Source organism: Moschus berezovskii, chromosome 7 (assembly GCF_049115385.1).
Source record: "Moschus berezovskii isolate FMDL1 chromosome 7, NW_MosBer_1.0, whole genome shotgun sequence".
Lineage (NCBI taxonomy): Eukaryota > Metazoa > Chordata > Mammalia > Artiodactyla > Moschidae > Moschus > Moschus berezovskii.
This window is the reverse complement of record NC_142466.1, coordinates 46,165,500-46,190,406: the sequence shown is the minus strand read 5'-3', so window position 1 is coordinate 46,190,406 and position 24,907 is coordinate 46,165,500. Positions and strand designations below refer to the sequence as shown.

General features: G+C 38.5%; 1 protein-coding gene across 2 annotated transcripts; it reads left to right on the top strand.

Moving 5' to 3' along the window:
- The first annotated feature begins 3,353 nt into the window (after positions 1 to 3,353).
- CD274 (CD274 molecule) lies at positions 3,354 to 23,266 on the top strand. Of its 2 annotated transcripts, XM_055428270.2 has the most exons (7): positions 3,355 to 3,519; positions 7,994 to 8,059; positions 9,156 to 9,497; positions 14,971 to 15,255; positions 17,159 to 17,266; positions 18,682 to 18,741; positions 19,947 to 23,266. In XM_055428270.2, exons 2-7 carry the CDS (start codon positions 8,008 to 8,010, stop codon positions 19,967 to 19,969), a joined length of 870 nt encoding a protein of 289 aa, XP_055284245.2. In that variant the 5' UTR covers positions 3,355 to 3,519; positions 7,994 to 8,007; the 3' UTR covers positions 19,970 to 23,266. The 2 variants fall into 2 exon arrangements, with proteins under 2 accessions (XP_055284246.2, XP_055284245.2); XM_055428271.2 differs by lacking the exon at positions 18,682 to 18,741 and having other exon boundaries at positions 3,354 to 3,519.
- The last annotated feature ends 1,641 nt before the right edge of the window (positions 23,267 to 24,907 follow it).

Sequence of the window (24,907 nt, the reverse complement as noted above, 5' to 3'; positions counted from 1 at the left end):
GAGTCATAATTATCTATATCTGTGTTTGTGAATTCCTTGAGGATAAGGGACATTGTTGGAGGCCTTGTCTTTCTTTTAAAGTATCCATGATGTGGGAGCTGGCCTTTGAAGCCAAGAGCTCTTCACCTGACCAGCTCTTCTCCAGTTCAGGACAGAAAGGAAGGAGACAAAAACAGTCATTGTTAAGTAAGAGTAGCATATGAGTATGGGTGTCAGGTGATAACAGCTGCTACCCCTAGGGCATCCACACACATTAATTGCCCCTGTATTTTAAACAGTTATATAACCTGGGCTTCCCAGGTCATGTGCAGTGGTAAAGAATCTACCTCCCAATGCAGGAGATGCCAGAGATGCAGGTTCAATGCCTGGAGTAGGAAATAGCAACAGCTTCAGAAAATTGCCTGGAAAATTCCATGGACAGAGGAGCATGGCAGGCCCAGCCATGGGGTCGCAAGAGGGTGGAACACTACTTAGCCACTCAACAACAAATCATATAACCAGGGTAAAGTGTTCTGCTCCATGAGATCTGTTTGGCACCAGCCTGTGGGGCTTCCCTTTGGCTCAGACGGTAAAGCGTCTGCCTGCAATGAGGAAGACCCAGGTTCAATCCCTGGGTCAGGAAGATCCCTTGGAGGAGAAAATGGCAACCCACTCCAGTACTCTTGCCTGGAAAATTCCATGGATGGAGGAGCCTGGTGGGCTACAGTCCATGGGGTCGCAAAGAGTCAGACACAACTGAGCGACTTCACTTTGACTTTCACTATAGGAGTATGAATAGATGTCAAAGGTGGAGGCAACAGATGGTGACAGTTGGTGAATGGGGACAGAGAAAGGAATGGGTGTAGCATACAACTGTGGTTTATAAATCTAGGTAATCAAGAAATAGAACATGGGGCAAAATCTGGATGTTGTCTTTATATATAACAATAAAATTCATTATCTACATTGTTAGTGAAAACAAAGCAATTTGACAATTTTTTTAAGGATTTCTATTATGTCCTGTTCTTGATGATCAAGAAAGTTTACTGGAAATTGCTCCTTCACCAGGAAATTGCTAGCATCACTTCAGTCCCACTTGTAAGATCCTGAAATCTATCTCTTTAAGGTTAGGACAAACATAGATCATCTTGCTTGTTTCAGGGGCAAGAGTGAAAGTAGAAAGGGCAGAGGTAGAGTCAAGAGTAGTATTGATACCAATTAACTAAACTAAATGAAAGAAGGGGGTTTATACTGTAATTGCAAAGAATTCTTCATTCAGTTTTTTTCCTTAAACACTATGCTATCAGTTTTAAAAACTTCAGTGTGCATGTAAATCATGTGGGGATGGTGTTGAAATGTAGACTCTCAGGACCACCCCCAGATTTAACAGGCCTGTGGCAGAGATCTGGAATCTGTGTTTAAACAACTATCCCAAGTCAACTGTGATGCAAGTGACCCTCAGAAATGCTCTGAGAATCAGGATATTGGCAATGATGAGTTTTTCACCTCTAAAGATGAACAGAGTGAGGGGGTGTGTGAACAGGACATGGTGATTCTAGAGATGATCAGGTAGGTGACTAGTTCTACAGCTGCGAGTTCCCACTGCTCATCTCCTGTCTGAGTACTCCTCCATCCACTTCCCCCAAATCACAAAACCTGAACAAGGTTTTGGGAGTAATGCCCCGCTGGTTGTTACATTTTCATATACTTCTTTGAGGTGATAAAAATCTATTTTTTTCTTAACTCATCCTGTTTTTCTAACTCCAGAAGATATACAAACTCCATTAAGCTTGATAAATGGTATGGGAAAATCTGAATGGCTGAAAGGTGGAAACAGGTGGGTGAGATGAACAAAATCACAAACCCTCAGATTACTAATATGTAAATCATCAAGCAGAAAACTGAGTAAATACCTTCCATTCCCATCAACAGCTTCAGAGAAAGGCAAATTCCACTCACCTCCTGATTTCCCTGCTGATCATTATGTAAACCCTGAACACTGTTTTGGTAAAACAAATAAACAATCCCCCTGGCCCCCAGTTTTAAAAATTATTCATGCATCATAGAGGCTATCTAAGAGGATATTACTTATCTGCTTACTCAGTAAATTATTTGCTCCAGAAAACTCAGTGAGTTAGTGGTAGTGTGATAATCATGACCCCAATAGCAGGTCTTGAAAATCCTGGGTCTTGACTGTCATTTTTAGAAAAATGAAACTGGTTAAATAGAAAATATCACAGAGGATTAAGTTGAAAAAGCATGATTCTATTCCACCATGTGGTCTCAAAGAGCTTTGAGCTAAATCTCCAAGTCCATTACAGTTTTATTAAGGCTAAAGAGAATTTCATACCCCGCACCAGATTTTAAAGGTAGTGTCATCTTGTGTATTTTTCCAAGTTAAATAATAATAATAATAAAACAATATGTGATATTCTAAGAATGTGAAAGGCCTTAGTTGGGAAGCAGGTGCCTAACCATGACAAGGAGCATCTCAATATTCATTCATTATCCCTGTTTTGAATTGCCCAATGAGATGAATAAACGGGAAAGGCAAATAATAAACAGTCCAATTTATCAATTTAAAATTATTATAGAAAGAAAAGGGAGGGAGGGATGGACAGTGAGACTGCCCTAGAGAGCCAGAAGGAAAGAGCAAGAGAGATGCACCTAGAAGTTCGGTGGTGCTTGAAGCAATCCTGTGGCCTCCTCAGTGTGAGTCACGTGGTTTCAGCTTGCCCGCAGTCAGTGATCCGGAGTTACCAGAGGATTTTCTCAACCCATACCTAGAATGTGCTACCCTAACCTGGATCTCAAAGAGGCAAAATAGCAGGATCCCCAGAGCATTCTTAAAAGGCGTCAGTCCTGATGGGAAGTTATTTTAATGACAAGGCAATTATGGTTTCACTATGTCGAGGAACTTTGAGGAAGTGACAAAATCCACGTTTTAAAAATACATTTCCTATCATACACGTACACCTACTTTCAAAATAAAAAGTCAACGCCATCCAGGCCTGGAAGAGGAGGTATAATGAGTAATGAGGGAAATATCGTTTTACTTTCTATATGTTGTAGATCAAGTTATGTCAGGATGATCCGATATCTTGTAAAAAGAGCTTTTATCAGAAAGGGGAAACCTCATGGCAGAATTTAGAGTGTGGATTCTTAAAGTAAAACCAACGTCGGACATTTGTGATGATTTCCGACGTTGGTTTGTTTCTAAATACTGTTTAAAACGTCAAATAATAATTTGTTTTCATCTTTGAAACTTTTCTTTGAAAAAAGCTGATTTACGGGAAGCCGGATTTAAGTTTCACTTTTGGTTTCTTTTATTTATCGTTTTTATTCCAAGAATGGAAAACGCGCTTATTTCCCAACTCATGGCTGGGTCAGGGTAAGAAAATCCAGTCCCCTCGGCGCTTACGGGGCGGGCCAGAAAGTGGGCGGAGAAACACCCACGCGAGCTCAATAGCGGCGGGTGGCCCTGGCCGTGCGGGCACAGCGCCGAAGTCTCCACGCCAGCCGCGACTCTCCCGCCGGCAGGTAGGGAGCGTTCTCGCTCACTGGCCAGCGTCTTGGGCTGCCTCACTTGCTTGGCACTTTAAAACAGGACTGCCACATAGACCCCTTCTTTGGGATGGAGAGAGGAGAAGGGAAAGGGAAAGCATGTGATGGTTTCGGTGCTGTAGAGCCGGTTACTTGTCTAAATTAATAAGAACAAGTAACAAATTTAGCTTTTCGCTAGGCGGGATTTACTGTTGCTTATCTTGTAAGTACATACATGTTTCTGCGCGTTCATGACTGTGGTCCTGAGGTGGGTAAAAGGGTCTAGAGGGAAATTTCTGGGCTGGAGGTCAGGACACCTGAGTCGTAGTACACTTTCAGCCGCTCACTAGCAGTCTGATCTGGGTAAGTCCTCACACCCGCAGCATCTCCTGAGGCCCCTTCCTGCCGTAAGAGCCAGGATACCCGAACCGGAGTTCTTTGCTCTGTCTGCTCTGAGGACTAAAGGAGTCCTGAAGGAAGGAATAAGGAGCCTGAGGAAAAAAATGTTAAAGCATTTCTTAACACCTTGAGCCTGCTGCTGCTGCTGCTGCTGCCTGCTGCTGCTACTGCTGCTAAGTCACTTCAGTCGTGTCCGACTCTGTGTGACCCCATAGACGGAAGCCCACCAGGCTCCCCCGTCCCTGGGATTCTCCAGGCAAGAACACTGGAGTAGGTTGCCATTGCCTAGCCTATATCAAAGTTGAGTTTGGCTTTGTCTAATAGGGATGTCATATCATTATTACACCTTGTTTTTTTTTTTGGCTTAATGTGGATGAGTTTCTAGGCTTTCTAAAATCGCTTTCTAAAAATGTGATTTTTTTTTTTAATGGCTACATTCCATGGTGCTGGATAACCAAACAAAATGAATCTCCTCATGCTGGATATCAAGATTATTTAGAGGTTTACTATTTTAGCCATTCACCCAACTTCATTGCTTGTAAAAGCTGGAACATTGGTGATTATTTCCTTCAGGTGAACTCTTACAAGTATAACAACTAATCAGGGTATGAATGATTTAAGAGCCTTTTGATACAGATTGAAAATTGCCTTGAAAGGTTGTGCCAGTTCATACTGACAGTTGCCCAGCAGTTTATTAGAACTGTGATGCTCTTTAAAATAATCATCATCATCATCATCAACTTCCCCCCGCCCCCCACAGTGGAATAGAGTAGGCAGAGGTTACAGGACAATAGTTAGTGTGTTCTTAAAGGAATCCATAGAAATACTGTGGAACTGAAGCCACGCCTGGGAAATGTAGAATAGCTTAGGGTGACTAAAGGGAGGGAGTCTGGGCACAGGATTTAGTTGCATTTAATTGAGTTTGACAACATAGGCTTTCTAAGAGTCGCACACAACTAGAGAGACTGAATATGAGCACAGAGGTTTAATAGATCAACTATCTTGATCTGTTAGTTGAGTAGGTTTTCCCCTTGCTTGGAGACATTTTCAAACTCTAGGAATTTTTAAAAATAAAATCGTAGTTCATATACATCAGATAAAAATCAAAGGAAACCCTGAACTAACAGGTAACATGACAGTCCTTGCTTTTAAGAAAACTTGAGTTCTTTTCCCTGACTTTTTGTCCTGTCTACCCTACCTTGGTGAGACAGAGAAGTAGTATCAGTTCCATATTGGTCTACTGGGTTCCCCCAGGGACAAACCTGCTTCCCCATCCTGAATGAACCATCACTTCTTTCCTAGTTCACATTTTCTTGCTCTTTGAATGTCTCAGTTCTTGTCTGGGAATTTAGTTATACTGAGTTTCTTACCTGAAGAAGATGTTAGTGTACTTATCTTAGACCAACTGCCCTGATGTCGGGTTTAGAGGTCAAGAAAGAAAGAAAGTGAAGTCGCTCAGTCATGTCCAACTCCTTGCAACCTGATGGACTGTATGTAGCCCACCAGGCTTCTACGTCCATGGGATTTTCCAGGCAAGAATACTGGAGGGATTGCCATTTCATACTCCAGGGGATCTTCCAGACCCAGGGATCAAACGCAGGTCTCCTGCATTGCAGGCAAACACTTTACCTTCTGAGCCACCAGGTAACTGTTAGAGGTCAAAGACCGTGTCTATTTACTTGGTCTCGTATCTTCCCCCTACTATTCCCTCACTAACAATAGCTGTACTCCAAGGGAATGGAGCCCTGGAAGAGAAGGTATAATGAGGACTTAGGTAAATATCAGATCTAGTTCCTCACCTTCCAGTAAACTCTCCTTACCTCTAAAATTTTCAACCAGATTCATTAAGAGATAGGAACTCCATCAAGGAATGTCATAAACACTGGAAAAAGTAGTTGAAATCCATGAGTGGATTTAATGTGCCTGTTTTATTCAATAGTTCTTTGCTTGTTTTTTATAATTAAATTAGGATACATATATACATATGTGTGTGTGTATATATATATATATATATATATATATACATACATATAATAAGTGGTAGGTGAAGACACAGTGTAACTGGCACCAGTTACCCACATGTGTCAAGAACTAAGAAAATATTCTTTCTCCTTGATCAGTAGTTCTACTTGGGGAAAATCTATCCTCAGGGCCTAACCTGGGACCTGGTACACAGTAAGCACTTAACAAGTATTTGATGAATACACAAATACTTAAGTTATTTTAAAAACTGAACACAATACCTTGCCTAACAACAGAGAAACTAAACATTATGGAGCCACTAAATAAGATACTTACAAGTATTGTGTGGCAAAATGGAAAATATTCATCAAAATATTAAATGAAAAAAGTGGGTGTTGTGTGTCTAATGGTTTTTAAAAGTTTCATAGGGGAAAATCTAGAAGGAAAATATATACTGAAATACACAGTGATTGCAAGGTTTCTCAACCTTGTCATTGTTGACATTTGGGACCAGATATATCTTTGCTGCAGGGGTTGTCATGGGCACTTTAGGATGTTTAACAGCATCCCTGGCTTTTACCACTAGATAGTAGCAGATAGTACCTCTAAAATCTTTTGATGTCTGTTATCATATGCTTGTGTTTTTGTTTATATAAGATATATTTCTTAGAGAGGAAGTGAAAGCTAAATGGCATATACATTTAAAATTATAATGGAGATTACCAAATTGCCCTCCAAAAAAAAAAGGGTTATATAACTTCACATTCCTACCAGTAGTCAGTAAGGAAACCCATTCCTCATATCCTCATAAAAACTAAATATTAGGAATACTTATAATCTTAATCAAGCAAATAAGTGAAAAATGGTGTTTTGTGTCTTAAACTATTATCTTTTCTTCATTGGTAAGATTGAGAATCCTTCCCTTTGTTTAGATGTCATTTGTATTTCTTATTCTCTGAACTGTATAGTAGAACCTTTGGCTCATTTTCCTGTTGGGTTGTGTGTAGTTTTCTTACTGATTTTTAGAGCTATTTATATATATATGGCATAAACCTTCTGCCTTACATATGTGTAGCATTGATTAATTGATCAATTGTGAGTTTTTTTATGTATACAAAGGTCACAGAGACTCTTAAGGGGGAAAACTGGCTTTCTCTTCAAAGTGTGTAAATATATGTATAGCATGAGAAAATGTTAATAAGTAAACAGATTTGCTGAACTATAGCACAAATCTTCTCTATTAACTCCTTTACTGAATATATGCTCCTCGAGGAGAGTGATTTTTCTTTCCTGTTCACTGCTATATCTCTAATGCCTAGAATAGTGCCTGACACAGAAAAGATACTCAATTAATGTTTGCTAAGTTAAAGAATTGGTAGAATTTCAAGCAGGATGACACGATGAAGAGTAGAATCGAGGCAGATACCACTGAAAGAAGGCTGTGAGTGAGTCACATCTTAGTATGAAGTGGTTGAAGCCAACTGTTTTTCCTTCTCACTCCCCCTCCTACTAGTGCAATCAGTTTATTGAGGGAATATAATATAATTTATAATTTGGGATAAGCAAAGGGCAAAAGAGGAGATTTTGGAAAAATGGCATCTTGAAGAGAACTGGCATGGTTTGGATGATAATCTGGAAGAGTTGAATAGTTAAAGAGTAGAATGAGGGTATTCAGCTGCTGGGGAGAAAAGACATTGAAGGGTGGGAGACATGGAAGTCAGATTCTGCTTGCTTTGAAATTTTGTATAGGGCAAGCTTGGATTTCTAGAGATGTTACACTGCAGAAAAAAAACTGTAAGATAATGAGAGAATTTGGGTGCAATATTTTCATCTTGGTTTCTTTTGTGTGTACAAGTTTTTTCCAGGCCTTGTAATTAAATTTTTAAAGTCTCATCATAGTATTTTTTTTTCATTTAGATTCATATGACTATGGGATTTTATGTGACGGTATTGAACTTCTAAATTCCCTGCTGCATTTTAACACTTACAAATCAGTCATTGTCTGGTTATCAGTAGACAGTTTCAGCTAGAACTACCAAGTCCCATATTCAATTATGGGTATTCAATTATTGAGTAAAAGAGTTTCCTTTTTTCTGTTTTCCATAATTAGGTCATTCCAGAAAGATGAGGATATATAGTGTCTTAACATTCATGGCTTACTGTTGTTTGCTGAAAGGTAAGACACAAAATCCTTTCATTAGTTTCTATATTTTAAATATTTTAACTATAAGATCAAAAGTGAAATAATAAAATGGATATAATTTTTATATAGAAGACTTTCTATTCTTCCTTTATTATAATTGATAAATACATTTCATAAACCTGTTTCACTGGACAAAGATATAAGGAGTATGGACACACTGAAAGAAACAAAATTCACCCATATCCATTACTCATTGTGTGCATGCTAAGTCGCTTCAGTCTTGGACAGTTCTTTGCAACATTATGAAATGTAGTCCGCCAAGTTCCTCTGTCCATTAGGATTCTCCAGTCAAGAATATTGGAGTGGATTTCCAGGTCCTCCTCCAGGGGGTTTTCCCAACCCGGGGATTGAACTCGCATCTCTTACATCTCCTGCATTTGCAGGCAGGTTCCACCTGGGAAGCCCATCCATTACTCATTATCCTTTATCTGTTTCCCAAAAATAATTACTGAAAATATCTGGGGAAATGGCCTATGTGTATACTTTTACATATTTAAGTAAGGACAGGATCATTCTATCCACCTTGCTCTATGACCTGTTTTTTCCAGTAAGTATATTCTAAGGAAGAATTGTAGCGTACATGGAATGTCAGGGTAACACAGTACCTGCATCAGCCTGAGATACTCCCTAAATCTCTGTACTCATCTACCTCTGGCCAGACAACTGATTAAGAGTTTGGGGCAATAAGTAGAGAGATCCATTGGAATCTATGATTTAGACTATGTAAAAGGCAAGTAAGTGTCTAGTCAAAGGACATTCTGGGGATGTCCACATGAAACAGTCTTCCTGGTTATAAGTACCCCTTTACTATGTGATAGTTCTACAGTAGTGTATATTTATGAATTTTGGGACAACTTGTTTAGCTAATTTTATTATTCTAACTTGGGGATGAGATATAGCATCCCAAAACATGCCTCAGGCTCACTGGATAAAATATTTCAGGGAAGTAAGTCTGTAAGTGTAATTATCATGTAAGTGACCAGATAAAGCTTCTGTAAATCCTAGACTCATTCTATAAATTTTTTGAGGAATTTTTCATCTTCTTAAGATTGGTTATCTTTCTTTCCAGCATTTACTATCACAGTTCCCAAGGACCTGTATGTGGTAGAATATGGCGGCAATGTGACGTTGGAATGCAGATTCCCAGTAGACAAACAATTAAACCTGCTTGTGTTAGTTGTTTACTGGGAAATGGAGGATAAGAAAATTATTCAGTTTGTGAATGGGAAGGAAGACCCGAACGTTCAGCACGGTAGCTACCGTGGGAGGGCCCAGCTGTTGAAGGACCAGCTCTCCTTGGGAAAGGCTGCGCTTCAGATAACAGATGTGAAATTGCAGGATGCAGGGGTTTACTGTTGCTTGATCAGCTATGGTGGTGCCGACTACAAGCGGATTACTTTGAAAGTCAATGGTAAGATTTATTATAGGTAATAAGGCACAGTCTTTGTTAAAACCATATCTAGTGTTGAACTTTTCGTTCTTGGGAGTCCAGCTTCACATTCCACAGCAGCAGTCTGTTTTTCATTCACTCGCACACCCATCCAATGAGCGTTGCCTGAGCACATCCTATTTGATAGTCCCCAGAGATCTAGAGCCAAACATGACAGTCATGTTTCACAGTACATTCAGTTTTCCTAAAAATTCCTAATCTTCACTTTTTTATTATTATAAAAGTAATATGTATACACATACTTGCAAATAATTCACATACTATGGAAGAGGATACAATGAACTACAGAAATGTCTCTCCTCCCTTTGCCACTATATCTTCCGTGGCATGCAAAGGTAATAATCACTATTTGTATGTTCCTCCAGGAATTTTTAAATTTAGTACCTATTTCTCAGTTTTATGAGGTCTGCCAGCATTTTCCTTCCTTGGAAACTCTCTATGTCAAATGAAAATAAATATATTAAAAACAAATCCCATTGTAAACTTCACATTCAAAAAGACTTGAAGTCAGTCTATGAAGGCAAAAATTAATCATGTCAAGTATTGAATAAATGAAGAGAGTATGAACTGTGCTCACTGGGTACACTTTCATCTTAAAAATCTGTGCCAATATTATGTTGGAGTGTTGAAGAAGAACTGTGAATGTCCAATTCCTACGTACTGACCTATAAATATGATATCTGGTCACCTGGGTTCAAAATTTTGGACTGCTTCTAGCTAAATATGGAGAAGGAAATGGCAACCCACTCCAGTACTCCTGCCTGGAAAATCCCATGGACGGAGGAGTCTGCTAGGCTGCAGTACATGGGGTCGCTAAGGGTCGGACAAGACTAAGCAACTTGACTTTCACTTTTCACTTTCATCCATTGGAGGAGGAAATGGCAACCCACTCCAGTGTTCTTGCCTGGAGAATCCCAGGGACGGGGGAGCCTGGTGGGCTGCCGTCTATGGGGTCACACAGAGTTGGACACAACTGAAGCGACTTAGCAGCAGCTAGCTAAATAAAGGAAAACACCTTAGCTGACCACCTCTGCTTTCACTGTTAAGATCCACAAAATTGAGAGCTGAAAGAATCTCAGACTAGAGCAGCTAGTCCAAACACCCAAATAAATCTCCACAAAGGATCTTTTATTCACATACTTACTGCGATGATACCCTTGTCATTTGGACCTCCCTTCCATAGCCTTTTGTAATTTCTTTCTGATATTGAGTTGGAATCTGCCATCTATAGTCACAGTTTTGAGAGTATCTGCTTGCTTTCTTTTTTTCACATGATGACCTTTTAATATGTGACTAGAGTTAAATAGTCATTCCTTGGTGTTTCTATTCCTGACCTCAGCATCAATTTGAAGGTCTGTAATATAAATAAGAAAAGTTAACATTTATCATTAAAGAGTAACTAATCATTATACACTCAAAATAAAATTTATATAGGAATATGTCTTATTTCATGGTGCATCGCTGGGCCTCTGATTTTGGCTCAGATGCTACTGTTGTCAAAATCTCACTTGTCTTATGAAATAGGTTTAATTTAATTCTATCTTACCGTATGTTTCTCCAGAGCAGATATTTATAAAAACAAGCTGATGGGATCCCAAGTTGAGATTTTTAACTTTTCTTCAGTCTATCAGCAGTTATCAGGCATACTATATTTCAAGGTATTAAAGAAATGATCAAGACTTCGCTCCATGAACAGCCAGCATTGTTGGATCTTGGGTGGGTAGGAAGAGTATCAGCCTGGCATAAATGGATTAGAAGGAAGTACAGAGTATAAGCTTCTGCTTCCATAAGAAGAGTCTCTCATCAACCTGTAGGGAGTATGCAGAGAGTGGGAAAGCTGTCCCTGTCGTAAAGTTTTTCCTCCAGTTTTTCTGGGCTCTGTAATGTCCCTTGTGGATTTGTGATTTTCTTTGCTATAGTTTAACACTGTAGAAAACCTTTCAGCACTGATGGTTTTTCCAAGGTGGGGTCCTTGATGGAGCAAAACAGATAAGCAGCTAGATTTGAGGATGTGTTTTGTTTGACCATTCCATTTCATATTGTAAATTACTAAATTGGCATCCTAGTCCCAGAACATCTCATTGTCATTTGCACACAGTGGTCTTGGAGGTTACATTGAGCTTGAAAGCAAGCCAGACACCAAGCTTTCATTGCACTGAAGCCATGCTGGTTTACATGAGCTTTACAACTCAGGGAAGTATAACTCCTGAGTCATCTCCATATGCAAATAATTTCACCAGTAAAGCTTTCGAGCTTCTCTTCCCATCACTGCAAACATGTGGTCTCACAGCTTCCCCACAGGGAGTTCAGTCACCATGGGATTTTAAAGGTGAAGCATTTCAAAACTAATATTTGAGTTTAGTTTTAGATTAACTCAATTATTATCACTTTGGTGTTATTGCACCTTTCGTTTTTGTTTAAATACCAGATTCTCAGACATCTGACTTTTCAGTTGAAAATGTTATTTTTTCCTTAAACATTGAACCCTATAGCCAGGAAAATGAAGTGCCCATTTATACTTTCAAGAATTTAAATGGGATTAGGCAACTGAAAGAGCAAAGTATATGTAGTAATCCTGATAAAGCTAATTTGTTTGTATGGACCAAGGATTAACTGTTTTACCACCCCCATCTCTCCCCCAAATTCACCAACCGGTCTTGTTTAAGTTTTTTCCGTAGCATTTGACCCCTTCTAATATATTGTGTAACATATCATATAAATGTACCTATATATTTTATTATTATCTCTCTCCTTCTTCTAGAACATGCAGTCCACAAAGAGAGAGACTTTGGTCTGTTATATTCATTGCTGTTTTCCTAGGACTTGGCATATGAGAGTAGTAGTAAGACAGGAACACATAAAAAAAAATTTCTTGAATGAATGAATGATGTATTTCCTCAAAGAGGATAAATCTAAAATTTTTGAAACTTGAACAAGTTTGGATATATAAAAATTTATTTCCAAGGCTGTTCATCAGGAGCTGTCAGTACTTTCTAAAGAATACCGCGTGAGTGCATTTTGGTAGCAGTGAGAAGAGGAAGAGCAACTCTAGCAGTAATAGCAGTAGTAATGAACACTTCTGTAGTACTTAAGGGCCAGGCCCCATCCTAAGCACTTTACCTGTATTACCACATTTAATCCTCAAATGACTCTATGGAGTCAGAGCTTATCATGTTAAAAATGCATGTTTTTCACATTTTACTAGCTCTGAAATCTGAATGTATCTTTCAGTAGGTAACATCTTAGAGTAAGTGACATGTGATGCTACTCTTCTCATTTCATTGATGAGGAAACTGAGATCCAAAGAAATTTAAGTAATTTTCCAAGTTCATTCAACTATTAAGTGATGAAGCCAGGTTCTAAACTCAAGCAATTTGGCTCTGAGGTCTGCCCTTAACAGTCAGGTTTTATTTTCTGTGTTTTTACCTCCAAAGTGCGTATTGAGCTATATTAATATATTGATTTAAAACTACTGTTAACTTTTCCTGGTCTGGATTAGCACATGTGTACTCCAGATCTAGTAAATCAGTCATCTGCAAATGTTATTGATTACCTATCCCATCAGGAAGGCATGTTTAACTAATATATTTATGTGTTTGTGTGTTTATAAAGAATATATTTGTGCTAGTATATAGAATATGTCATAAGAAATTGACAGTTTTAAAGGCAAAAGAAATTAAACACCACCAATTTCATATGGTTCATATGAAAATACATTGGACAATCTATAAATTTAAAAATTTTAAAAAGATGACATGATAATTTAATAAACAATATTTTCAATGTCTTACTAATTATGATGCTTCACTATCATCAGCTAATATTTCAAAGCAGAGTGTATCTCAGGTGAAATTCATCGATACCCAAGTGGATGGTCTTGATAATCGTGAAGTTTTTTTTTTAAGCAATGCCTTGCCCTGTTCAGTTAGGTACTTGTTTTACTTCATAGAGTTGTGGTAAGACGTATCACTCCTGCCATTTCGTTTTGGTTTTTGCTTGAATTATCGCTCATCTTCAATGCTCATCTTCTTTGTGGGAAACCTTTTAATTAGCTATTCATTTTGTAAGCAGGTTAGTTTAGTTAAAATTAGATAAGAGAACCTGAATATCTATAATTATCTCAAACAAGTCACTGTCCTCCCTTTGGTGTTATAAAATTCCTCTGTTCCTTTAAGACCCTCATGAGGCATACGAAGTGAGGGGCAGTGTCAGTCAGTAAAATTTGTTAAGCTTAGATTGTTTCTTAATTGTTATGATAAAAATACATATGAGTGTAAGTTCTAATATTTTCTTCTTATACCATTAGTGGTAACACTAAACTGTTAGGAGTAAAAATTATGCCAACAGAATAATAATAACATGTAATGAATAAACATGAAATAAAGTTCTTAAGCAATGTAAGTGTACTAATTACTAAAATATTCCGTACATTGGATATCTTAATCCTAAAAGCATCCCAAATTAATGCTCTAAAATTTAATCGAAGTTAAAGGATTTATTAAAATAACCAGCTAAAAAGTTAAAAAAATAAGTATCATAATATAGTATTCTAGATGAAATCCTAGAACAGCGAAAGGACATTAGGGAAAATCTGGTGAAATGGAACAAAGTATAAGATTTAGTTAAGAGCATTGTTCTAGTGTTGGCTCCTTAGTTAGGATGAAAGTACCATGGTAATGTAAGGTGGTAACAGTAGGGGAAACTGGGGGAGAGGTACACGGGTACCCTGTACTATCTTTGCAACTTTTCTGTAAATCTAAAACTATTCTAGAATCCTATAAATGCACTTAAACTTTAAAAAGTATCATTCAGGAACATGTATCAACTTTTATTATGTCATTACATAATACTATTTTCATTCCTAATTTCTGATCATTCACGTAAAGTTGAAAAAGTGAAAGGCATATCAAAATGAAATTTTCTGTTTATTAAATAAAATGTAAGAAAACAGTGTTGAACAGCTGGAGAGGTTTGTGTTTATGAAGACAGCTTTACAACAATAAAGGGAAAATATCCAGGAATAAATTTAAGAATTCGGTCCTTTGTAAAAACTATAAAACTTTACTGAGAAACATATAAAAACCCGAATAAATGGACAGACATGTTTTATATTTGGACAGAAAGACTACTGGTTTAAAGTCGAAAGTTCGCTTTTAAAACAATCTGTACATTTACTTTGAGCTCAATAAAAATAGCAATATACTTTTTATAGCAAGATAGATATTCCTTTAAGCCCAAACTAGGCCCAAGTATGAGTGGAAGAGTTGAGGCAGAACTACCAGCATGTCTCCACTGCTGAGACATCTGAGCTTTAAGATTATTTCTCTGAGAACAGCCTGGATTGGTATTCTATTTAAGCTTGACAAGACCAAAAAGCCACATGTCTAGTTCTGCGTTAAATGAAAGCCATGCCTTCTTTTTGTTCATGACCTAGCTCCATACCGCAAAATCTACCACACAATTTCTGTGGATCCAGTCACCTCTGAACATGAACTAACGTGTCAGGCTGAGGGTTACCCTGAAGCTGATGTCATCTGGAGAAGCAGCGATCACCAAATCCTGAGTGGCAAAACCACCATTTCCAGTTCCAAGAGGGAGGAAAAGCTTTTCAATGTGACCAGCACACTGAGAATCAACACAACTGCTGACAAAATTTTCTACTGCACTTTTCGGAGATTAGGTCATGAGGAAAACAACACAGCTGAGTTGGTCATCCCAGGTAATATTCTGAACATCTCAATTAAAATGTGCCTAGTATTGTCTCTTGGTACATAGCCTGATGCCTGCTCATCATAAACTTTCATTGTTTGTTGAGTGAATGAATAAACTATATTTATATGAATGAACTACATTTACAAAATGCATTCTACTTCCTCACCTCCATTCATCAGAGTCATATTTCTACTTAGTAAACATTAAGCAAGTATTTACTCAATATGCTGTATGTTCCAGGCATTGGAAGCTCATAGAAAAGTAAGAAACAGTTAACACTCTTCAGGAAATGGATAATAAAACAGGCAATCTCATTTTATGTTAGAAATGTTCTTGTGGCTGGGGGCATCCAGAGTAGCACCTGAGGGGAAGACTCAACTCAGGCCGTGTTTCAGGAATCCAGATCTGAGTACATCACAGCTGTTTCCTTCTTTCCAGAGTTTCTGTGGCAGGAAACAAATAGGATGTACTTTTCTATCTTATTCCAGATGGGAGAGTGCCTTCCTGCCCATTCTGTCTCCTCCAAGGTAGTCTTCTTAGTGCATAAATCTGTGCTCCCCTGGGCAAGCGACTCGATTTCTTCTATGCTTTTCACTTTTCTTACATAGTTATAACCTACTGGGCAACAGTATCCTGGAAATACATGGGCTACAATGCATGAAGATGATTTGAGACTCGTTTACACAGAATCAGCTATGTTTTTATCTCACCTTCCTACAGAAGTGGGAAAGGCAGGATATAATCTGGTGAGAGGCTCAGACCTTTAGAGAAGGTGAGCCTTGAGAGCATGATGTTAATATAAACCCAGAGGTCTTCTCAGAGGCACTTCTCACCACACTCTGCTCTCCCCCACTAGATGTTGACAGTAAAGCTCTGATACTTCAGAGAAAACGAACCAAAAATTGAATAGAAAAGGCAAACAATAGGAAAAGACAATCCAGGGTAGTCCTAAGAACAAAAAGAACAAAAGCAGTTTAGAAAATTAAAGAGTCACTTTGGAAGGAGCTGCATTAGTATTTCCCTGCCATTTAAAAGCTGTTTTATAACAACGTACTTGTGGGAAGACCTAGGGTTAACTCAGCTAACTGTTTGAAATATATGTTCTCGTCTGTCACCTGGGGGTTTATTTGTTTAATACTTGGCACACCTAACTCATAAAGTTATTAACAGACTTTGTAAACTGCCGGCTCCTAGAGAAAGACTGACTATGATTGTGGCTTTAAAACTTGAACTAGGTAATCACGAATCATGGCTAATGGTGGGAGGTGGGAGTTAGTCTCTGAGCATCATGTGCAATAAGACCGCTTTTCTTCCTGCAGGGGGCTAGAGATAGATTGGTGAAAAGTACCAATGATTACATGTCCCAAGGTGTTCAAACAGTGGAGAGAAAAAAAGCAAACCGTGATCCACAATCATGGCCACAGATGTGGGGAAGAAGGAGCTCTTTTGGGAGTGCCAGTTAGCCATCACACTGCATCTTTGCCATGTGCAGTAGACTGCTAGCTTTTATATTAAGGAATGCAAGAAGTGAAATAATCAAGGCTATCATATAATACTGAGTGGCCACTCCCTGTGAAAAGCATTTTATTAACATTTAGCCTCACAAAAATTTCAGTATCATTTCCATTTTGTAGACTGGTTAAGTGATTTGCCAGAGAACTCAAAACTAGTGAGTAGCAGCAGAGCTTAACCCCAGGTCCACCTGTGCAACACCTGGGCTGCTTCCAGTTTTCCATGTTGCCCCCATTTTCATGTCTGAGGTATTTCACCATTCCAGCCACTCACTGGAAAGGAACTTTTGGTACTTAAGAAAATGCTAACCTAAATTAAACTTCAAAGATGATTCTTCTCTTGGTCCCTCCCAAAGAAAATTTTATGTTTAGTCAGTGTCATTTTATTTTGTTTTTCAGAATCATATCCAGATCCAGCAAAAAAGAGGAATCACTTGGTGATTCTGGGAGCTGTCTTCTTGATCCTGCATGTAACCCTGGCAGTCATCTTCTGTCTGAAAAGAGATGGTATTTCCTTTATTGTGACAGTCTCTGGTGGGGTTGTGGAAAAATGTATGCAAGTGCTACTGTTGTCACAGTGGCACTTGCTGGGCAGAGCCAGGGATGCTACATCTCCTGTAACATGCAGGACAGTCCCATGTATTGGAAAACTATTCTACCCCAAATGCTAGGGGTGCCCCTAACAGGAAACAGTGATTTATAAAATGCCTTTCTATTAGCCTTCCCTTCCAGGGCCAACTTTCAATTATGCAAAGTAGATTTTTAGCTATCGTTCTGTAGCATCATTTGAATTGGAGGGTGGCAGTAAACACTTGTAGTAACATTTCTAAGGGGGTGAGAGCTGGATCAATGCTGCAGGCAAACCTGACTTGCCTCTGCAAGGTAGCACAAAGACACTCCACTGTTTCACAGCAGTTATAGTGAAGCTGTGCAGGGTTGCAGGGTGAAGATCATGGGGAAAAGGGTGTGCATGGAGGTTGAAGAAGACCAAATGTTAAACAGTTTCTTTCTGTCATGCAAATAACCACAGACTTACCGGAAAGAAAAAGTTAAAATGCCTGTTGGTTTCAGTTGAATTTGTCTTGAGTTAGTTACACTGTTATATTGATCTGGCTTCTGGGAGCTTTAAATAATAAAAATAGTTCCTTATGTAGAACAGTAGTACTTTTACCACAGAGCAGTTTGTTGAAGGTATTATATAGTTTTCAAAATAATTTTAATGTGTATATTTCTCTATTTACCCAAGGGGACAATTAAAATTCAGGAAAATGTGTCTACTCAAATAGTTTCCTTTCATTTTAAGATGATTCAGAGTAAACATTTCCCCAGTGCTTTGAGAAGTATACCAAAGGATCCGATGATGATCTGTGTATAGAGTTATCTGATGGCAAATAGGGAAGTGGAAAATGGAAGGGAATTCCAATAGTTGTTGAGAAATTCCCTACAACCCCTTAAGAGGTGGGTGGATCTGGGAAAGTGGTGTAATTGAGGGAGTGGTGGTCAGTTTCTTTTAATGAACAGAGAACTGAGACAGCCAGACTATATGGATCAAATTTCAGTGATAGGAAGATCCTGAGGTGGTGCTGATTTGTCCAAGGAAGTGGCTGTGACCACAACTTGCATTTCCATGTGAAAAATCATTAACTGGCATTAGAAAGGGCTAGGAAAATAAAGTATAATAAAGTGTTTCAGGATATGGTACATCTGTGGGGGAAGAATAAAAAATAAAAGTATATACCCCTGAAGAAAATTTAGGAACAAAAATATATGTCCTAAACTGTTGGGACCCCTGGAAAAAAGAAGTCTACCAGATTTCCTAAGGGATTAGAAATATTTCATAGGAACCTAGGATTTAAACTTGAGTTACTGTGTGGGATGTATAGTTGTATTACAGGAAAATAAAAATGACTTTTTTCTTCAAGTGAGAATGATGGATGTAGAAAAATGTGGCACCCAAGATTTGAATTCAAAGCAACAAAATGGTAAGAATTTTAGCAGGGATTTGAAGTTGAAGAAAGGAAACAAAAAGTTAAATAACAAGGGGAATGCTGTCATTATAATCTCCCCTTATTTTACTGAATGCTGAGTGTTGGAACTACCAGCTCCTATTTGTCTCACGACTCTGATATAAGAACGGTTCCCACAGTCTGAGATTTAGAGATAGCAGAAGGGAGTACAGGGATGGCCCTTTGGGAGGTGGGAGAAGGAGGCAGCTTCTCTCTTCTAGGTCCTTTGCTTTGCATCCTAACATCTCCCTGCATTAGGGGACCAAGTTGATTTATGTGGATGGGTGATAGATGAATGGATGGGTAGATAGATAAAACTTTTATATCGGGCACTGTGTGTACTGCTTCATGAACAATACCCCAATCTTCTCCTTCCACAATATCAAAGAAGATTTATTTTTTTATTATCCCAGGATAATACTAGATTATCCTGTTTTATAGTGGAGAAAACAAAGAGTCAAGAAGATAAAATGAATTACTCAAGAATACAAGTCTTGACAAAAATCAGGCTTTGGAGCCTGCTAACCTGACCATTGGAGAAGGAAATGGCAGCCCACTCCAGTGTTCTTGCCTGGAGAATCCCAGGGATGAGGGAGCCTGGTGGGCTGACGTCTATGGGGTCGCACAGAGTCGGACACGACTGAAGCGACTTAGCAGCAGCAGCAGCAGCAACCTGACCATGGAACCTAACTCTCAACCTGTTCACTTAAATCTGTTTCACCACAAATGTCTACATTTGTAGAAGTCCAGAAAGACCTCACCCAATCAAGATCATTGAACTAAGAAGAAAACTATATTAAGATTTCTGATTCTTCTTACATAATTTGAAACCAAACTTCACAATAAGCCCAAGTTTAAAGTTAGTCTAATTACCCTGGACAAGCTCAGGCATGTTTCATTATGTAGTCCATAACACTCATTCGTGTTGTAAAGCTAGTTAGTGAGTGTTGTTTGGAGCTTCTTAGGGTGACACACATGCCAGTTTGCCAAGAAGCAAGGGTTTTCTCAGAGCATGAGTCTTTCGGTTTCATAACCAGGACAGTCCCTGGCAAACCATGGTAGGTGGTTACAGTCTATCATGTAAAGGGAATTGGGCGTAAATATAATGTTTCTTTGTCTTGTTGAAAGCTTATTGTATCCTCTAGTAAATGTATCTTATGTTTCTCATTTTCACTCTCCAGCTACACAGTTTGAGGAGACGTAATCCAGTGTTGAAACTTCTGATCTTGAAACAGGGATTCTCAGCCTGTGGTTTGGGTTTATCAGCCCAGAGGTATGCAGTGGGCCAGGGGGCTGCAGATGATGTAGAATTTAAAAAGCCCAAGCTCTGAAAACAGAAGCTGAGAAAGAAGAGGAGAACAAAGGAAGAAGGAATAAAGGTACCCTGGAAGGAAACATGGGTACTTCCGAATGATGGAAGACTCATCAATGCATGTGAAAAGGAGAAAGGACACTTCTAAATGATGAACCTCCATGCACATTATCCATCACTAATCTTAGGAAAACAGGTTGAGATTCCCTTGATTTAATGGTCAGTTCCTGCAGAAGTGCCCTTTGCCTTTACTCAGTGTCTTGATTTGTCATCTGGTTGATTGAGCATCCCAGTGTTTGAGTATGATTTATTTTTATTTATTTTGAGTCTGTGGGGTGTTGTCATGTGAGTGTGGTTGTGAGTGATTTCTTTTGAAGATATGCTGTAGTAGAAATTAACATTTTGTCACCAGATCAAATTTACTGCTCGATGACTTGTGTGTGTCAAGTAAAATGTAGTATTTGCAAAGTACTTGATATCCTCTATAACTGTCAGTACTTAGGAATCATAGAGAACAAACCATTATTTTGTATAAGGTATTTTTAATACCTTATTTAACCCACTGATACTTCAATGGACTTGGCTAATCTTATTCTTAGACCTCAAAATAAGATATGTTACCAAAATATCTGTTACATTTAAATATCAGCTTTACGACTATGTGTGCACAGAATCTCATTTCATCCCTGTAGCCACTGTGTTGTGGTAAGCACTATTATTCTACCTGTTTCACAGCTGAGGGAGCAGAGGTACAGAAACTTGACCAAGGCGGTACAGACTTCAGATTTCCAAAACTGTCACCCTTCGTCCTTTTATTTATTTATTTATTTAAATTGAGGAATAGTTGATTTACAGTGTTGTGCCAATCTCTGCTATTAAGCAAAATAACTCAGTTATACATATATATATATGTTCTTTTTTAATTATTAAAAAATTAATAAAGACACTTTTTAACCTTCTGTCCTTTTAGAATATAATTTACAGCTATGCTTTACTTTAAGACATGTTCCTTCAGTGAACATTTAGGAAGTGCCCTAGCGTGTCAATCACTGTATCAGGCAGAGTCTACAGATGTGAGCAAGATAAGGAAACTTCCCTCTAGGAGCTCATAGTATAATAAGGACATCAATAAGAAATTGTATTGCTACAATATGGTCCATTATAGCACATGGTTAAGAGGAGAAAAATGCTGTGAGGAGGAAAGTTTAGAAAGCTTCCAAAGGAGGGGATTCTCTGGGTAGTCAGCCAGTGTGTTCCTAGACAGTTGAAAAGCGTAAATGTTTTAAAAATCAAAGCGATTTCAGTTTATGAGTTGTCAGTATTCTTTAAAACCATGGAAAATGGCTCTTGAATTCCTTTTCTATCACTGTATTTACCCCTGATTTGTTTGCCTTTGCCATGAAATTTGATGCTTATTTATATAGGGCCTGGTATTGTTAATAGCAGTTTTCTTTTTTATTTAAATGCGCTGAATTTTGAATTTATACTTTTTCATGATTCGAAATTGAAACAGTCCTATAGGAGACATTAAAAAGTCCCATTTCATCCTCCTACTCATCTAGTTTCCCTTTCCAGAAGCAACCACTCTTATCTTTAGTTCATTTGTCTTCTAAAGATATTCTGTGAATATATGTGGAAATACTGGTGAAATGTGTATATATTTTGATTTTTGCTCTTTTCCACATAAGTGGTAATGCATTATGCATCTGCTGTGCACTTTGCTATTTTTATTTAATATACTATTTCTTATGTAGTAGATAGAACAAATGTGAAGTTCCCAGAGGTTGGGCACTGTCTTGTTTGTTCTAGGTTATCTTTTCCATAGCCTGTTAGTGTCTTTCAGAAGATGTGTGTGCATGCTAAGTCACCAGTTGTGTCCCTGTACGACCCTATGGACTGTAGCCTGCCAGGCTTCTCTGTCCATGGAATGCTCCTGGTGAGAATACTGGAGTGAGTTGCCCTGCTGTTCTCCAGGGGATCTCCCCATCTCAAGGATCAAACCCACATTTGATCTTATGGGAGACATAAAAAAGTGGGTTCGATCCCTAGGTTGGAAAGATCACCTGGAGAGGGCAGGGCAACCCATTCCAGTATTCTTGCCTGGAGCATTCCATGGACAGAGAAGCCTGGCAGGCTACAGTCCCAGGGTGAGTGAAGTGAAGTCACTCAGTCGTGTCCGACTCTTTGCGACCCTGTGGACTGTAGCCCACCAGGCTCCTCCGTCCATGGGGTTCTCCAGGCAAGAATACTGGAGTGGGTTGCCATTTCCTTCTCCATGGGATCTTCCCGACCCAGGGATCGAACCCAGGTCTCCTGCATTGCAGGCAGACACTCTAACCTCTGAGTCCCAGGGTGGTACATACCAAATAGTTACTACATTTAGACAACCAGCCTTTGTCGAGTACTTGCTCTGTGACTGTGTTTGGATTTGGTTTATTTTGTGTTTCTCAAGGAGAGAATGTGTTTCTCACAATGGATTTTCCAGAATGTACCATGTCAACCTTTCCTTAAAGGATGACTGTATTGCTAAGTCTGTATGACAGAATCATGTCTAAAACTTGTTTTTTGTTTTTTTTTTTCTGTTTTCTCTTGAGTATAAACTTGACTTTGATGTTGTACTTGCAAAATATGTGTTCTTTTTGGAAATTCCAGTCAAGAACCTTGACCCTGGATCCTCATTTGTGCCAGAAAAGGTTTGTGAGGCCTGTGAGCTGTCTGAACCCTTGAGTTCAACCAGTTCTTACCACTACACAGGTCTCCTAAGATACTGCTTTCCAAAGGTTCAGATGCCCTCTAAGGAGATCCCAGAATACTTCTTCCCTCCTCACTTGACCAGGAAAATATTCTTTGCTTTGCCATATATCAAGGCCGAAGAAACAGAATCTCCAACAGAAATTTTCCTGTTATCTTTATGTACACGTTCATTTGCACAATATCCCTTGTTTGGGTGACAGTATCCTTTGTTTTGTGTGAAGCACAAGCAAGAATTTTGGTTCAGCAAGATGTGAAGTCTGTTCACTCCATTCCTGAATCTTAATGCCTTTTTGTGGTGTTGGATTTCTAAGGCACTTTACTCCTTTGTCTTGTGTTTCATTGTAAATGATATAGGCAAAGATGATATCTAATTCTGCATTTGTCATTGTTTACACGTGCATTAATTTAATAAAATATTATTTATTTTGCTCCTCAGTTCAACTGCATATCGATTTTCTTGCTTACTACATGTTTTATAAAAAACATTCTGAGTTTAATATCACGATGGAGACAATTACTTGGAATATCTTCAGCTACATTCTTAGTTCTGTTTTTCATAGCTATGTAAACATAGCTTCTGTGTTTACACAGTATACTCTTACAACCCATATGATGAAAAATATCAAAAGCATGTTTTAAAGAATGTATTGAAAATTTTCATCCTCTCTCACTCGATTGCTTCCTTTAGGATAGTACCAAGAAGAGAGTCAAAATTGTGATGTTCAGATCACTATTGTGAAGATCTGAGGGAAGGGAGATGAGAGAAAAGTGATCTTCGAGAGAACTATAGGGGAATGAAGGGACTTTCCTTTACAAGAGTACTCTTCTCAGATCAGTAGACATGGATACGCAAGCCCATGCATGTGAAGCTGGATTTATTCAGTCATCAGGTTCTGAAAAGGAAGTGAGAAGCATAGAACAAAGTTGAGGATTAAGGCCTGGCACAGGGTGGGACAGTAAGATTTAATGTGTGAACCAACTTACGTAGTCATCAATCTTACTTTAAAGAGACTTTTCATCATTTCTCTAAATCAGACACTCTTAAAAGATAATGATGACTATTTCTAAGAATATATGACAGATTGTAGATGATTCTAAAGAAAAAGCATCAGTATCTTTGTAGAATGATGATATAATGTTTATGATACTGCTGGACAATGAAAGCAATAAAAATCTTTAGCTAACATCAGAATGTTTCACCTTTCTGACCAGACTTCCTGGCTGGCTTTGGTGGTCATGGTTCTGGATGAAATTTTGTGACATTGGAAGGGTCTATATTGTAGGAAAGTTAGCCTGAAAATGGATCATCAGCTTTCATTAAGCTTTTACTCCAATCCCATTTATAAGCATGTGACTGTCTGCCACAAGTGGACCAAATATATTTTTATCTAAATATTTTAGAAACATATAGGTTACTACTATCTTAAAACTTAGAATTCAGAATTAACTTTTTCACTATATATATACCTAACCAAATTTGTGAAGATAAATACATTTCATTTTTATAATTTTTCCCTATTCCAGGCCCCCTAAGTTTCAAGGAAATTAATATTACAAACCAAATTTTTCCTATTATAATTTAAAATTTTTCAAATTATCTGTATTTTAAAAGAGATTAGGGCCTTTCTTGGTGATCTACTAGCTGAGACTCTGTGCTCTCAATGTAGGGGGCCTGTGTTCAATCCCTGATCAGGGAGCTAGATCCCATATGCCACAATTAAGGGTTTGCATGCTGCCACCAAAGATTCTGCATGCTGCAACAAAGATAGGAGATCCTATATGCCGCAACTAAGACTTGGTGCAACCAGATAAATAAATATTTTAAGAGGTTAAATTTTAACCAAATTGAAGCAGTTATCGTTCAGTTGCTCAGTCGTGTCCGATTCTTTGCAACCCCATGGACTGCAGCATGCCGGGCCTCCCTGTCCTTCACTGTCTCCCAAAGTTTTCTCAGACTCATGTCCATTGAGTCGATGATGCCATCCAGCCATCTCATCCTTTGTTGCCCCCTTCTCCTCCTACCCTCCATCTTTCCCAGCATCAGTCTCTTTTACAATGAGTTGACTGTTCGCATCA